The sequence below is a fragment of the Andrena cerasifolii genome, chromosome 14 (genome assembly GCF_050908995.1).
Source record: "Andrena cerasifolii isolate SP2316 chromosome 14, iyAndCera1_principal, whole genome shotgun sequence".
NCBI lineage: Eukaryota > Metazoa > Arthropoda > Insecta > Hymenoptera > Andrenidae > Andrena > Andrena cerasifolii.
This window is the reverse complement of record NC_135131.1, coordinates 1,599,827-1,613,921: the sequence shown is the minus strand read 5'-3', so window position 1 is coordinate 1,613,921 and position 14,095 is coordinate 1,599,827. Positions and strand designations below refer to the sequence as shown.

Genomic DNA, 14,095 nt, shown 5'->3' with positions numbered 1-14,095 from the left:
AATAACCATCGAAATACATTTACAAACCTCCAGATAACTACAATCAAGACGACATAGATAGAAATGTGTAATTTCGGTTGCAGAAAAAAAAAATTGGAAAAAAGAAATGAAAAGACATCACATCAATAGGATCCCAAAACACTAATAGTATTCTACGTTGAAATCAATTGTTATCAGTTCGAATGGAATTACAATAGACTAGCACAACGAGCATGTCTATGTGCTCTAATTTCCAATACGAGATTCGGAAAAATGCTTGCAAATAGCTATAAAAATGATCGATTAAACGTTGTGCTATTCTCCGCAAGATATAATATATTCGTCTTCCGTCAGACATCTCGTTAAACAGAATGCCCCGATTCGATTAGGCCTTAAGGACGTGAAGCATTATGCATTTTTACCTTTCCTTCTTCTAATTCATTCTTCAAAGCATAATATAACACCAATAAGTAACGAAATAACAATACACGTCCTTTTAATGTTTCAACTCGTCAGAATCATTTTTGCATTCTAAAAGGTAAATGATTAATGTGCCTCCAATGAAGGATGAAAGGTGGATCCTCCTATACGAGACCTTTAAATCGAATTATCGCTAACACAAACGTCAATCTCTACAGAGCTTTTCGCCAGTGAAGTTACTTTCTGAAATTTAAAATTGCTAAGTTCGAAGCGAACAGATCTTGAAGACACGTGCATCGAATTAAAGGTCCTACAGAAGGATCAATGAACTTCTTTACATTGCATTCGGATCTCGGCTAGTTTTCATATCTTGGCTTGGGGCAGGGGTTAAAGTAATACAAAAAAAAAAAGAGAGAAATAAAGAAATGACACGTGGAATACAATTCTACGCGCGGGGGATACATACTTGCTCTTCCAACCATTTGCACAGCTCGCACGCCTTTCCGGAATGTGGCCACTGCCCGAAGGGAGGAGAACCAGAGCTGTTAGTTGTCATACCAAAATAATGTGAACCTAGATGCAGGGGGTGGCAACAGGTGGAGAGGGTCTATGTGTAGATCCAGTTTCGATCGACGTGTCACGTGTAGCAGTCAATTCGATGGTAGACTTCGAACGTCTGCATCCCGCGAGAATTTTGAACGATGATGGTAGAGAGAATTGTACGCGAGACAGTTTACATCAGTTCGATGGAAAGGGAATATGGAAAACTGACTGCGACGTGACAATCGACGGAGAAGTTTGCCGTTAACACTGCTGGTCGTTGAGTAAGTCACTTTGATCTACTGTGAGGGCGGGTTAGAACACATAAAGGTACACTGTCCACTTGATGTCTACGCAGTGGTCGCTAGGGGTCCTAGTTACTGAGTCGTTCCTTACGTTTTGTTCTTTCGATTAATTACGGCGTCGATGTTATATCGGTTATGATGTTGGTGAATGATGTCAAATATGCGTAACGTGTGAGGGGAGAATGGAGTATTTTTAACCGGCATGTTCGATAAACCCTGGGCATCGATCATCACCATCCGTGCAAATTTAGAACTTAAGGGATTCTATTACACCGTGGCATTGCTGCGCCGATATAATTTCGCAGATACGAATATCAAGGCCACGAACGTTTGCGGAACTATTCCTCCACTAGCACACGGTCGGTCTCTCTTCTTCGGAAAACGGGGCCACGAGTACTGGAACGAAACGTACGAAGGTAGCTGTGGGCATGCTTTATTCGGCAAAACAGTCGACGGGTAAAAATAAAATGTAGGATCCGTCTTGATTATTCCTACTACTGACTCTTAATAGATTCTCAAACAGGATGCAGGTGGACTCTTAAGTTTTCTATACAGAGCATTTCTGGGGCTTTTCTATCGCCTTACTTGCATAGTAAAATGAGTATCATATCAAGCGTCTGCAACAGTAACGCTTAAACATACATACCTGCACGTTATATGTACACTTTGTCCCCGATTCACGCGGTACGTACTTTTAACGTGCGGTTCTTATAGGAGGTAAATAATTCGTTTAGCGTGGTAGTTTGTATAGGCGGTTTCTGTTTTACAAGGTGAGGAAATACATATTTTTATCCAAACCCTCAAGCAGTCGCAATTTTGAAAAGAGATCATCCTAAATGATGAATACTGAAGTAAAAGTGTAAAATGTTTGTAGTAATGAGGATAGTTAAGTTGGAAAAGTACAGTACTGACAACGGCAACGAATAGAAGTTAAATCTATTTTAAAAATATTTATTTCGCATATTTGCACAAAATGTTTAGAAAAATAAAGGGTCTAGCTGGGTAAGCATAGCGAAAAGTACCCCCAAACCAAATTGAACTTAGTGTATAGCAATAGATAAGTTCCCCAAAGAAGACAATTTCTCACAAGTATCAGCTCGATACTCCTTCTGCTAGGGTGAAACGTAATTTGCAGTTTAAGCTCCGTTACTTTTGTTGTATTGAATAGAGACTTATAAAAAAAATCAGAGATATTCTACACATAGGTGTACATGTCTGTGAATTTTTTCAGAATTTTCAGCTGCAAAACTGAATTTTAAAAAAATCAATAATATTAAAATGCCGATTGCATATTCAAATTATCAAGTTACCACATTTATATTTGTACAGTTTTAGCGTTTTAGTACAGTTATTAATATGTAATTTTTTCAGATATTTCGAATCGGTGGTATATACTTAAAAAATTTAGAAACAGGTATTTCCTACCTTCCCGTACTGGCATACCCATACGAAAAATATATTTTGTTCATTAAATGGGTGTGATTTGTGATTCTAAATACTTTGACACGTGTTAAATGAGTCAATGCAATTAATCTGAAAACGTTTTACCTTTTTACGCTTTTGAGGAATCTATCCATTAGAGTGGGTCGAATTCCGATTTTTTTGAGACTCGAAATGCAATTAGTGCGCAAAAGTTGATTTAGGCAAGTATAAATTCAACGCAAAAAAAAAATTTCAAATCGAATGACATTTGAGTATCGCGAATCGAGGTGAAAAATTCAAAATTTGGGAAAAATACTCGATTTCTTAAAAAAGTTTATAAACATTTTCCTCGTGTTATTTACATTTAAGTCGTAAAATGATATTTAAACACACCGAAAGACATTTCCGGTATCACATTTCAGTTATTAATTAAATGATTTGGGGGGAGAAGCTTCTATAAAGATTTACTGTGCAGCTTTTTACGGAAGTGCCTACGCGCCACCTTCATGCACAAGCGTGCAGTGCGGTGCCTGGCCAACTCAAGCCGTTTCTGACGCATCACCACACCGCGCAGTGAGTGGGTAGTTCCAGCCACTTCCTAGGCTGTGATGCCAGATCGGGAACGGGTTCCCTCGTGAATTTCCCCCTCCTCGCGCATACCACGCCGGAGCAGCACGTCCGTGAGCTCGGCGCTTCGGAGTCCAACTCACGGACACGCAGCTCCGGCGTAGTGTGCGCGAGGTGGGGGGAAATTCTCGAGGGAACCCGTCCCCGATCTGGCATCACAGGTTCCAGCCGCTTCCTAGGCACCACTGTACCGTGCAGTGCCACGGTGCCTTTTCTGAGGCACCACTGCACCGTGTAGTGCTGTGGTGCGACGATTCGAGGTTATGTGCCATGCGATTCTGATTGGTTGATTTTAGTAGGACTAAAGATTCGTTGGGAATCGACCAATCAGAATCGCATGACACATAACCTCGAATCGTCGCACCACAGCACATAGCCATATATAGACGGAGCAGAAGCTGGGACTATCGGCGAGGGGAACGTAAGCTTGGAGGGGAAAATGCAGAGGTTCAGATACAGGCACGTCGAGTCAGCTTCGGATGCATTCGGCATGCCGAACCACTGAGTTACCCGTATCGCTTCCCTTACCGCGAACCTTGCAACCCCCCTCAGCTTACGCTCCGTCTATATACGTCTATGTTACAGCACTGCGCGGTGCGGTGGTACCTCAGAAAAGGCACCGTGGCACTGCACGGCGCAGTGGTGCCTCGGAAGCGGCTGGAACTACCCACTCACTGTACTGCATGGCGCAGTGGTGCCTCGGAAGCGGCTGGAACTACCCACTCACTGTACTGCATGGCGCAGTGGTGCCTCGGAAGCGGCTGGAACTACCCACTCACTGTACTGCGCGGTGTGGTGATGCGTCAGAAACGGCTTGAGTCGGCCAGGCACCGCACTGCACGCTTGTGCATGAAGGTGGCGCGCAGGCGCTTCCGTGTAGCTTTTGGCTCCACCCGCTCTACTATCCATTGCTATACATCAAGTTCAATTTCATTTGGAGGCACATTTTACTATGCTCAACCCGGCTATACCCTTTAAATTTATATAAATCTTCACAACATACACGAGCCTTTCTCTTACGTGTCTTATTTTTATTCTGGCAGACACCGCTCACACGATCCTCAACCGTGTAAGAAAAAACCGCGTGGAACAAATACCCGCCCGGCGTAAATCGAGGGACGAGTGTACATGCAAAACGGCCCGAATTAATATGCCTGCAAAAACTCTTGGGAGGAGATATCGAGCAACCCTGCGGATACGTGTAAAGATTCATGGCTCTAGACCAACCTGCAAGTGTACACAGCCCAGAAAATTGAAAAACATCCAAACGATTCGTTCAACGTCACTCTCAACAGAACTGACAAAACCGCTTGGAAGACGGAACGAACACGTGAGAAAAATCAATTAACGATGCTTCGCGTAAGCACACTGAAACAACGGTAATCATTGGCAAGCCTGAAACGAGCAGATTTGTTTATCAGTGAAACGTAACAGCCATTAATGTACAGATACAGAATATATGATATATGTATATATTTATATATATATATATTTACGGTTTCGATAGAACGTGCTTAGCGAAAATGCGTATTTGCGGAAGCAACGGTTTCACGTGAGAACTGAAGCCAGAATACGCGTGGAACGCGTACTCTGTACATTTACGACGCCCAACCGGCGTACTCGCCCGCACCGACGTCGACGTTAATTTGCTTTGTTAGAGAACGCTGCTCGCCAAATGTTCAGCTCTAGCAAAAAGCCCAGCGAGAAACAATTACGAATCGAACAACGTCACAGAGCAAGAAATTCAAAGGTACTGTGGAGTAAGTGCATGTGAACGTGGAATATTTAAATATCGAACGTTGATTTGCATCGTTTTTTTTTTTTTTTTTTTTTTTTTTTACCACTTATACCATCTTACCTCGTGGAACGTCAATGGGATCGGGCTCTGTTTGGGTCAATCGGTCTCTCCAAATACATTGGCAAATACAAAACATCTATGCAATATGCAGCAAATATATATATACGTATAGCCCCTCCGTTTCTTTGACTCAAACAGAGAGAAAGAGGTTTGCCAGAATAATGAGCGTTCTTTCCCATCGTGTCGAACGCCGCGGGTGTTCCCGGCTTTAGAGAGTTTCTGTACGATTATTCTGACAATGCTCGAAAAGTAAACTGGACGAGAGGATGTACGTTAGGACTAGCAGGACAGAGAGGAGGGCGCAAACACGCGTACCGTCGAGGTAACTGCTGTAGGCAGTGTTTCCTTTCACCATGCCAGTCTGCATCATCATCATCCCCACATCTGTAAAAATCGAGCGATCGGCCCGGACATATGCCTGTGAATAAACACATAGGGACAGTCTGCCTAAGTAAACAGGGGCACGGGGGCAGGGGGGCAGCTAGGGTAGCGGGAGGCTTGTATGCAAATATCGCAAATGGCAAAGTTAGGATACGTTTGTGGTTAATCTTCGCAAGTTCGTACGCGTCATGTTTTTTTTTTCTCTGAGACGAATTTTTTTAATAGTACAAGAGAAAATTTATGGCAGAAAATTGTGGCACATTTTGGAAACCATCGGAAAATAAGAATTCCCTCACAGCCTGATTCTGTATGCTTCAAAAAATTAGAAAAGAATAATTATTTATCCCAAAAGTGGTGAGAAATACGTTTATTTTTATGAAGGAGCAAAAAAATACATAAATAATTTATACAAATATAAATACGTATTGATCGTATTTAAATTATTATTGATAGATTTATGGAATATATTGAAGTAAATAAGTTATTAATTCGATGAACCCATAAATAATCCATATACTAATAAGTTCGAAAGATTTATTAATAGATAATGGTATTCAGAAAATAAATTTTGATTTATATATAAATCATTTATATATTCATATAAATTAAATATATTTAATTAATGGAATATATATTTATTCATACACATATTCATAAATATTAACCTCCCTTTTCTCGAATGAAATAATAATAATTATAATATTTAATCGGTGAAAGAATTATTTAGAATATTTGTGGCTGCGTGAGAACCTGAGAACAATACCCTACATTGGATGGCTTTTACTTTTGTATAACCGTACGTAGATGAAATATTCAACACAGTTTTAATATTTTGAGTGGCGCAGGTTTTGAAAAATACTTACTATATGTACGTGGACAATGCTTTCAATGCTTTCCAGAAAATATCGACGGGGAAACACATGCAGAGTGTTAATGTCGAGAGCGTAATTAACACTGTGCATTAATCACTCTCCACTATTGTGTACCGACGTATAACTGGAGAAATGTGGATCAACTGTGTCCATATAGCTGTAGTTTTATAATTTATCGACGAACGACGACGAAACGAAACAACTAAAAGGGAAGTTCGGTTACCCGATTTTTTTTAAACTGTGCAGGTTTAAAGAGGATCTCAATAGAAGTATCATGCAATGTTTCGTTTTCGCCTATTTTCGGCTCTTTCTACGTTCCTGTATATCTTCAAAACTATAGTAGATACAAAAAAATTATTACAATGGAAACTTATCAGCACTTTATGATGTATAAAACTGTGTAATTGAATTGTTTAAAATTTGTAATTTAAACAGTAAAATGTCCTCCACCACAATTTTTAAACAATTCGATTACATGGTTTTATACAGCATAAAAAAACATTCAATTTTCTTTAGAACAATTTTCTTATATCTGCTATGGTTTTCAAGGTATACTGGAAAATAGAAAAACACTCATTAAGCTTCAAGGGGTGTTTTCACCCTGAAGAACCGCAAACGGGCACAAACGAAAATTTGCTTGATACTTCTATTGAGGTCCTCTACAAACCTGCACAGTTTTAAAAAAATCGGAATGTTCGACTAACCCAGTGTTTCCCAAATTTTTTCTGTCGCGATTCCCTTTTACAATATTCAAATAACCTGCGACACCACACCCCCATGTAAGATTAGGTAAATTTAATAAGGTAAAGAAAAAACATTAATAATAGGTATTTTAGAATATAATTCTAACTTAATAGTATTAAAAAAGAACGCGGCGTCTCCTCAGAAAGCACTTCGCGACCCACAGGTTGGGAATCGCTGGGCTAATCGAACTTCCCTTTAAGGAGTTATGCTTACCTGCCAGCTCTGAAAACACAAGTATGTTCGAGATTTTTTTTTTAAACTTGAAGACATTTTTAAATAAACCGGTATGTATCCAAAAGTGTACTTGTTAAACTACTTGTGGTAGTTTTGCGATGGAAAATATAAATAAATAAAAAAAAATCAGCGATCTCCCTGCAGTGATTTTTTTTCAGTAGTTTGCGGGGACCACTCTAATTCTGACTTGGTTCATCTGAAATAAAAAAGTCGCGGGAATTTAGTTAGTATATTGGATTATTTTGTCCTTAATCATTCATTATCCCAAAATATTAATTTGCTACAAAATGGCGGCTTCTCATAGCGGCACTCATGTTTCATCATTTTTCATTTGTAAAATAAAAACTTCGCAACGGAAATTAAAAAGCCACGATTAAGGACAAAATAATCTAATATACTAACTCACTTTGGTCGAATTTTTTATTTCTGATGAACCAGGTCAAAGCTACAGTGGTCACCGTAATAAAAAAAACGCTGTTGAGAGATCGATTATAATTCCATTATTTATTTAGATATCGCATTTAAAAAAAATTACAAGAACTTTAAAATATATACTTTCGAATATACAACCGTTTATTTAAATAAGTTCAAATTTTTAAAAAAAATCCGAAAATACTTGCGTTTTCTGACCTTGCAGGTAGGCATAACCCCTTAAGGGGGGATTCTCGTCTAAGAGCCCCAAAAGTAACTGATATTCAAGATTTTTTTTAAAAAACTGGTGGTCATATTGGATTAAACTCTTTTGGCATAGAAGAAAGCATCTTTAAACTTGCAGAAAATATTTTTTTTTATGTCGATCCTACTTATGATTTATTAATTATTGTGGAATTTTGTCCACCTCTTTGACGATGTAACTCCTGTTGACGGGATGTGTAGCACCCATCACATTCATCTGATTGCAAAAAAAATAGAAGGTTCCTAAAGGTAGATAGTTTTCTCTGAGATCTGTCCACTTTAAAGAAAAAAAATTGAAATTGTTGCTTAGACAAATTTTTCGCATTATTCTTTATATCGACGAAAAAATTATTATAAATAAAAACTAAAATTAAAATTTTAGGTGCAGTCCCAGCGTAAATTATTCAACTTCAAGAAAATTCTCTCCTTCTTGCAATCAGATGACTGTGACAGGTGCTACACCTGACGCCAACATCGTCGAAGAGGTTAACACGATTCCACAATAGTTAATAAACAATAAGAAGGATCTACATAAAAAATGTACTAGTTTAAAGATGTCTCCTTATATCCCAAAAGAGTTTAATGCAATACTAACAATAGTTCTTTAAAAAAAAATCGTAAATTTCAGGGGCTGTTACACAGGAATCCCCCTTAAACGAATTATAAACACGCATTTACACGTGTTTATTGTAACTCTCCCATCGCTTCTAGAATAAAAAATAATTGTTTTCTGATTCCTTAGAACATACAGAATCATGCTCGGGAAGAATTGTTCCTCCTCGATGTCTTTCAAAGCTACCATTTTGTGCCACAGTCCTTCGCAAACACGAAAAGCTATGTCTGCAATATTATCCGAGCACGTCGACAGCTGATATAAAATGTTCGCAGTGAACTTCGTTAACTCTAACCAATTTTTCATTTCAAGTATACTTATCCGTTACGCCTATATGTTATCCAGCCACATTCACATACGAGTCTAAGACTAAAGCTACACTCATTAGTCACAACTCAAGTCTCAGTTCTAATAGCTACCTTCCGTGTCTCTAAAACAGGGGGCGCTGAAAACTAGAACACAAATCTCGCAAAACATTCGGTTACCTTCGACGCATCTCTCGCCGTCCTTGAATCCCCTCACAATTTAAAACGACTGAGCTGTTACTGAACAAATAAAAAAGAAAATAGGAAGAAAAGAACAGGGGGGAAAAAGAATCGACTGGGTGACCTAGCAACGAAAAAAAGAAAAAGAACGATTCGTGAGAAACGCTGATTGCCCAGGGTTTAGAATCATCGTGATGGAGGCTGAATCTGGTACAGGTCGTTGATACGGATGATATCCGGTGAGCCGTTGTGTGTGGGTGTGTATGTCATGTCGTGTGGCATCGTAAGTAGAGCGGCGGATTAAATCTGAACGAAATTCCCTGAGCTTTGCCACGGTACCTGGCCGCCGTTGCGATCGGAGCAGCTCGAGACGGTCCGGCTTGCAGCGGAACAAAAGCAACTTATGTACACTTCGCTCGAGATCGGAGCAGGAGCGCAGAAGACGCGCGATTAAGTCTCGTGACCAGTGGTCCCTATCGAACCGACGGATGTCTCATCAATGACAGCTGGCACGCTGAGAGTTCTCACACGATCGAAGAAAGAATGTATGTTAGACAGCCATAGAAAGTTGGTGAGAGACGTAGAGCAAGAGACAGAGACAGACAGAGAGATAGACAGACAGATAGAGAGAAATAGATTAAAGGGGGTAATGGAGACAGAGAGAGCGAGAGAGAGAGAGAGAGAGAGAGAGAGAGAGAGAGAGAGAGGCGATTAAAATGGGGGGGTTACAGACGGAGAGATGAAGAGCTGAGAGTGAGAGCTGTTACGAAGCTGTCATATCATTAAGGCATAAAAGTACCCGAGTCGGGAACTAGTCATGCATGCAAGACGAGCGAGAAGGGCACACACTAGAGTGCAGGCTAATTTCCTTGATCTGGCCAGGTGGACATGCGCCAACTGACTGAACTATTAAAGGGTTACATGTCACGTATCATGTATCAGTGGCAATTTCATTTTTCACGTCGCTGTTTAGTTAGCCACGAGATTATCGTCGGCGCAGCCTCGACCGAAGCCTCTACTCGAGCGGTAGGTTAAAATTGCGAGCAGCCCTTTTGCGGCTGAAAGGCGTGCCTCGAGGTGTCACGTGTCCGATCGCGCAAATAAACTCTAGAGCGCAGCGTTCGCATCGAAACGATTGGATGACGCGACCAGCACGAAAAGACCGTGAAAAACGAACATATACCCAATCATTGGCGTCACAATCGCCTTGAACAGTATCTTTGAAACGAGGATTAAAGGTGCAATAATCTCATCGCCATTTTCACCATCGCCACTGTCTTGGCGTATATATGCAAGATTAATGGTCAAAAAACTCGAAGGCATATGTACATATAAGTAGGGCACAGAGAGACAGAGAGAGACAGAGAAAGAGAGAGAGAGAGAGAGACAGACAGAGAGAGAGAGAAAGAGAGAGAGAGAGAAGTATGCAAATAGCAGAGAGAGAGAGAGATATATATAGAGGCAGATAAAAGGTGATAGAAAAAGGGGATTGAAGGAGGGGAATGTGAGAAGATGGGAGGACGAGAGAATTGCAGAATCTTTACAGAGGCAGAAACGCAGAGAATACAATCATTGGTAGAAGTGGGAGGGGAGGGTGAGAGATTGTTACTGTTTAGTGGGTCGAGTTTCAGAACCAGACTGAAATATATAAGGGGCTAAGAAGATCCAAAAGTAAATGAAAAACAGAGGCGTAAAGGAGATAGTTATAGATAATAGTAAAGACTAAGCGAGCGAGTGTGAGACGTTACCTAAGTCCCGGCCCCAGGAGCGCTGCTGCTGCCCCACTAGATCATATATCACAAGAGGATGGTCACAACCATGTCACTTCGTTAATTGTCGCAGTAATTACTGCTACGGCTTTTTGTCGCATAAGGACATAGAAAAAAGAAAGGGGGACAGGGCGGAGGACATCGTGGATAAAGAGAGCTTTCTTGTGTGATCCGTCTGGTCTTATTATGTAACAAAGTATATGTTATAGTCGTTTAACCGTTCTGCGAGTCACACGAGGGACAAGACGCGAGTAACCGTCCACGCGGGACTTTCGCGGCGGGGGGATCGAGACATACGGACGGCGTCTGATTCGCAACGTCCTCGGTACATCTAGAGTGATCTGTATGCACACAGACATATCTTCGGTCATGTATAAAGTGTCCCCGGTGGAACGGGGGCCGATTAATTAGAGATTCGATAGCGGAGAACTTGACGAGAATCAAAAGAAACAGTTAAGGGGTGTCACTAGACTAGAAAAACTTACAATTTTTGCACTTGCACTTCTTGATCAGAGTTTCGTCTTTTATATCCTCGTGGCATGCTTTGCAATAAAACCACGCCCTGCGAACACACAACGGGCAATCGTTATCAAATGTTCGAACGCTAATAAATGTAAGGATGCATGAGGAAATAGTAAGGTTCAGACTAGAGTTGTAAATACTCGAATATATGACACGTCAGAGGCCAATTTTTAAATTTTTAGAAATTAACGAAATTGCACCACTTTAAACGAAAGAGTGACATCTTACGTAAAAATGGCTCGCCATGAGAATTTTCGAAATTTCGCGAAAAAATATTGAAAATTGACAGAGTTATCGCGCAGACAGTCTCCAGAAAGTATGTTTCGAGAAGCACGCGTTTAAAGTTTTACACGACAAATGTATTTGTCGTGCAACGCTCTCACAATCTTAACTACAACTTCATAAATTTACGGAATTCCCCTGTAAAACTTTCACAGAATATTCTCCATACGATTTTTTTTAACCTTATAAAGGTGTGTACCCCCTTAATTAGAGACTACTCCTACCGATGAATTTCGAAAAGACACTTCACTCCCTTAAACTGTTTGCGAGCTTAACACAAAAACATGTCTCTAATCGGTGCTCATATTCTACAAATTTATGTCAGCTTGAATAAAACAAAATTTGGAAAATTGCACAGCTATTCGAATATGAAGATTTAGATTATTTAAGCACAATCTTTATTTCCTTTTAAGAATTATCAATTTAATCAAGCTGCTTTAATGAGTACTCGGCTTGTAAAAATTGAAAAGTACACAAAGCAAATCCAAAACCTCTTGTAAATGTAAAAAAGTAGTGGTCATCATTCAACATGTCAAACATATTTGATATTTCTTTTATGGATTTCACAAATTCTATGCAAATGGAGTTTCTCTGACTTCCTCTCTAGATACAGAATCAGCGTTTTATCTTGCAACCCGCGCTCGCGCGAACTTGTAAAATGGCAACAGCGCCTCACGGACGCATTCCACTACAACCATGCACCGGCCCAGCGGAGAGCTGCCAGCGACCGCTGGACAGCAGTGATGCCCGAGCTCCAAAAATATTAAGATGGTCTCTTTGAAATTAACGTCGCAAAGAGCTATTGGGAATTTCCCGGCCCAGGTAATCGAGCCGCGCGCTCCGGTTTACCACTCGCACCCCAGATTACTGTAATTAGGTTTGAAAATAATGTCGACTGATCTCGTGCCCGTCTCAATTTAAAAAATTTTAGCTACGACAGGGTTGACCGCGGCGCTATACCCTTTTACGGAGAGATTTTTCTCCACCTGCGTGTAAAAGCCACAATAATGGCGCATCGTTCCAAAAAAAGACATTAACGGATGCCGGTATAGGCGTGGCGTTAAGTAGCTAAAATATTCAGACACAAAAATTCTAGAAAAAAAATTCAAACAATGCTACAATCAAAGACACGTCCCATTAGTTACCCATTACGTCTGATCTAGGTATGCACTGAATTAAGGATAAAACCTTAAAAAAGAAAACCGGAACAATAGATTCTGAGGTCTGCAGAATTAACACATAATTGAATAAAAATTTAATTTCTCAGTTTCTGAAAGTAATGATACAGAAGCAACTACCCTATTGTTTATCAACATTTTAAAAGCAGCATTAAATACAGTATAAAAAAACAGTTTGCAAAAGCTTTTTACAACAATTATGGTTAAAAATTGATAGAAAAAAATTAAGTAAATGTAAAATATGTTAAATTATCCATCATTAAGAGGGAATAATTTTTTCTCATTTTTCGGGGCAAATTGCATTCTAATATCTTTTATAGTTCAAAAGTTATACGAAAAAGGCCCTAAATTTTTCAACCCGGGCCGGGAAATTCTGAATAGCACTTTGCGACGTTAATTTGAAAGAGACCATCCCAAAATCCTCGAAGCTGGGGCATCACTGCTGTCCAGCGGTCGTTGGCAGCTCTCCGATCGCCGGGACGGTGTATGGTTGTAGCGGAATGCGTCCGTGAGGCGCTGTTGCCATTTTACCTGTTCGCGCGAGCGCGGGTTGCAGGGTAAAACGCTGACCCTGTACAAGCAAACTAAATGAAATTCCAATACCTAGCAGTTCAATTTCGTATCAACCACTTTTTCTTTGGGCGCTTTTCATGCAAGAAATTTCGTTCTTACCGCTTCACTTCGTCAGCAGATTGAGCAATGAAGAATCCCTGAGTATTCGCAACGATCTTGGCACCGCGTGGATTGATGGAGATCTTGCTGTCGCAACCTCCTTCGCCCTTTATCTCGATTGCCAGCAACAGTAACTTCAGCTTTGTGAAGCACAACCTAGGACGAAGTTTTGCATAATATTCCATGTCTTCCAACAGTATTGTTACTTTTATTCACGAATGCAAAACATTTATCCACGAAATAGTATGTGTTAAGCTAGTGCTTGATAGATATGACAGCACAATTGTTTCACAAGTTCAACTTCGTAACATTGATCTTTGTTTTTAAGCGTGTAGAACAAATGTTCTAAAAACAACTTCGTAAGTTTTACAAAACAAATGTGAACAATATCATTCGTGCTCGTAAATACACGAATGGCATTGCTCGCGTTAATGAAAGATATCTACACATGTACTACAGAGTACACCACGAACAAGTAGAATAAATTATTTTTATCTCGTAATCTTATACAAACATT

At 40.0% G+C, this 14,095-nt stretch overlaps 2 protein-coding genes across 51 annotated transcripts in view; one reads left to right on the top strand and one right to left on the bottom strand.

The window, feature by feature from the left end:
• The window catches only part of Slo (calcium-activated potassium channel slo), a 228,869-nt gene that overhangs the window by 39,559 nt on the left and 175,215 nt on the right, over positions 1–14,095 (bottom strand). For 23 of the 50 annotated variants that reach the window (XR_013087040.1, XM_076826209.1, XM_076826249.1 and 20 more), the window contains 4 exons: positions 13,579–13,734; positions 11,410–11,486; positions 5,467–5,535; positions 866–916 (listed from right to left, as the gene is read on the bottom strand). Coding sequence is in view for 49 of the 50 variants with exons in the window: in XM_076826209.1 (XP_076682324.1) it covers positions 866–916; positions 5,467–5,535; positions 11,410–11,486; positions 13,579–13,734 (353 nt within the window). In the remaining variant the exon portion in view is untranslated. Of the gene's footprint in view, positions 1–865; positions 917–5,466; positions 5,536–10,903; positions 10,940–11,409; positions 11,487–13,578; positions 13,735–14,095 lie in introns of all 50 variants that reach the window. The other 27 variants (XM_076826246.1, XM_076826225.1, XM_076826241.1 and 24 more) reach the window with 4 other exon arrangements.
• Positions 1–14,095, top strand: part of LOC143376209 (uncharacterized) — a 1,054,554-nt gene that overhangs the window by 870,869 nt on the left and 169,590 nt on the right. The window lies entirely within an intron of this gene.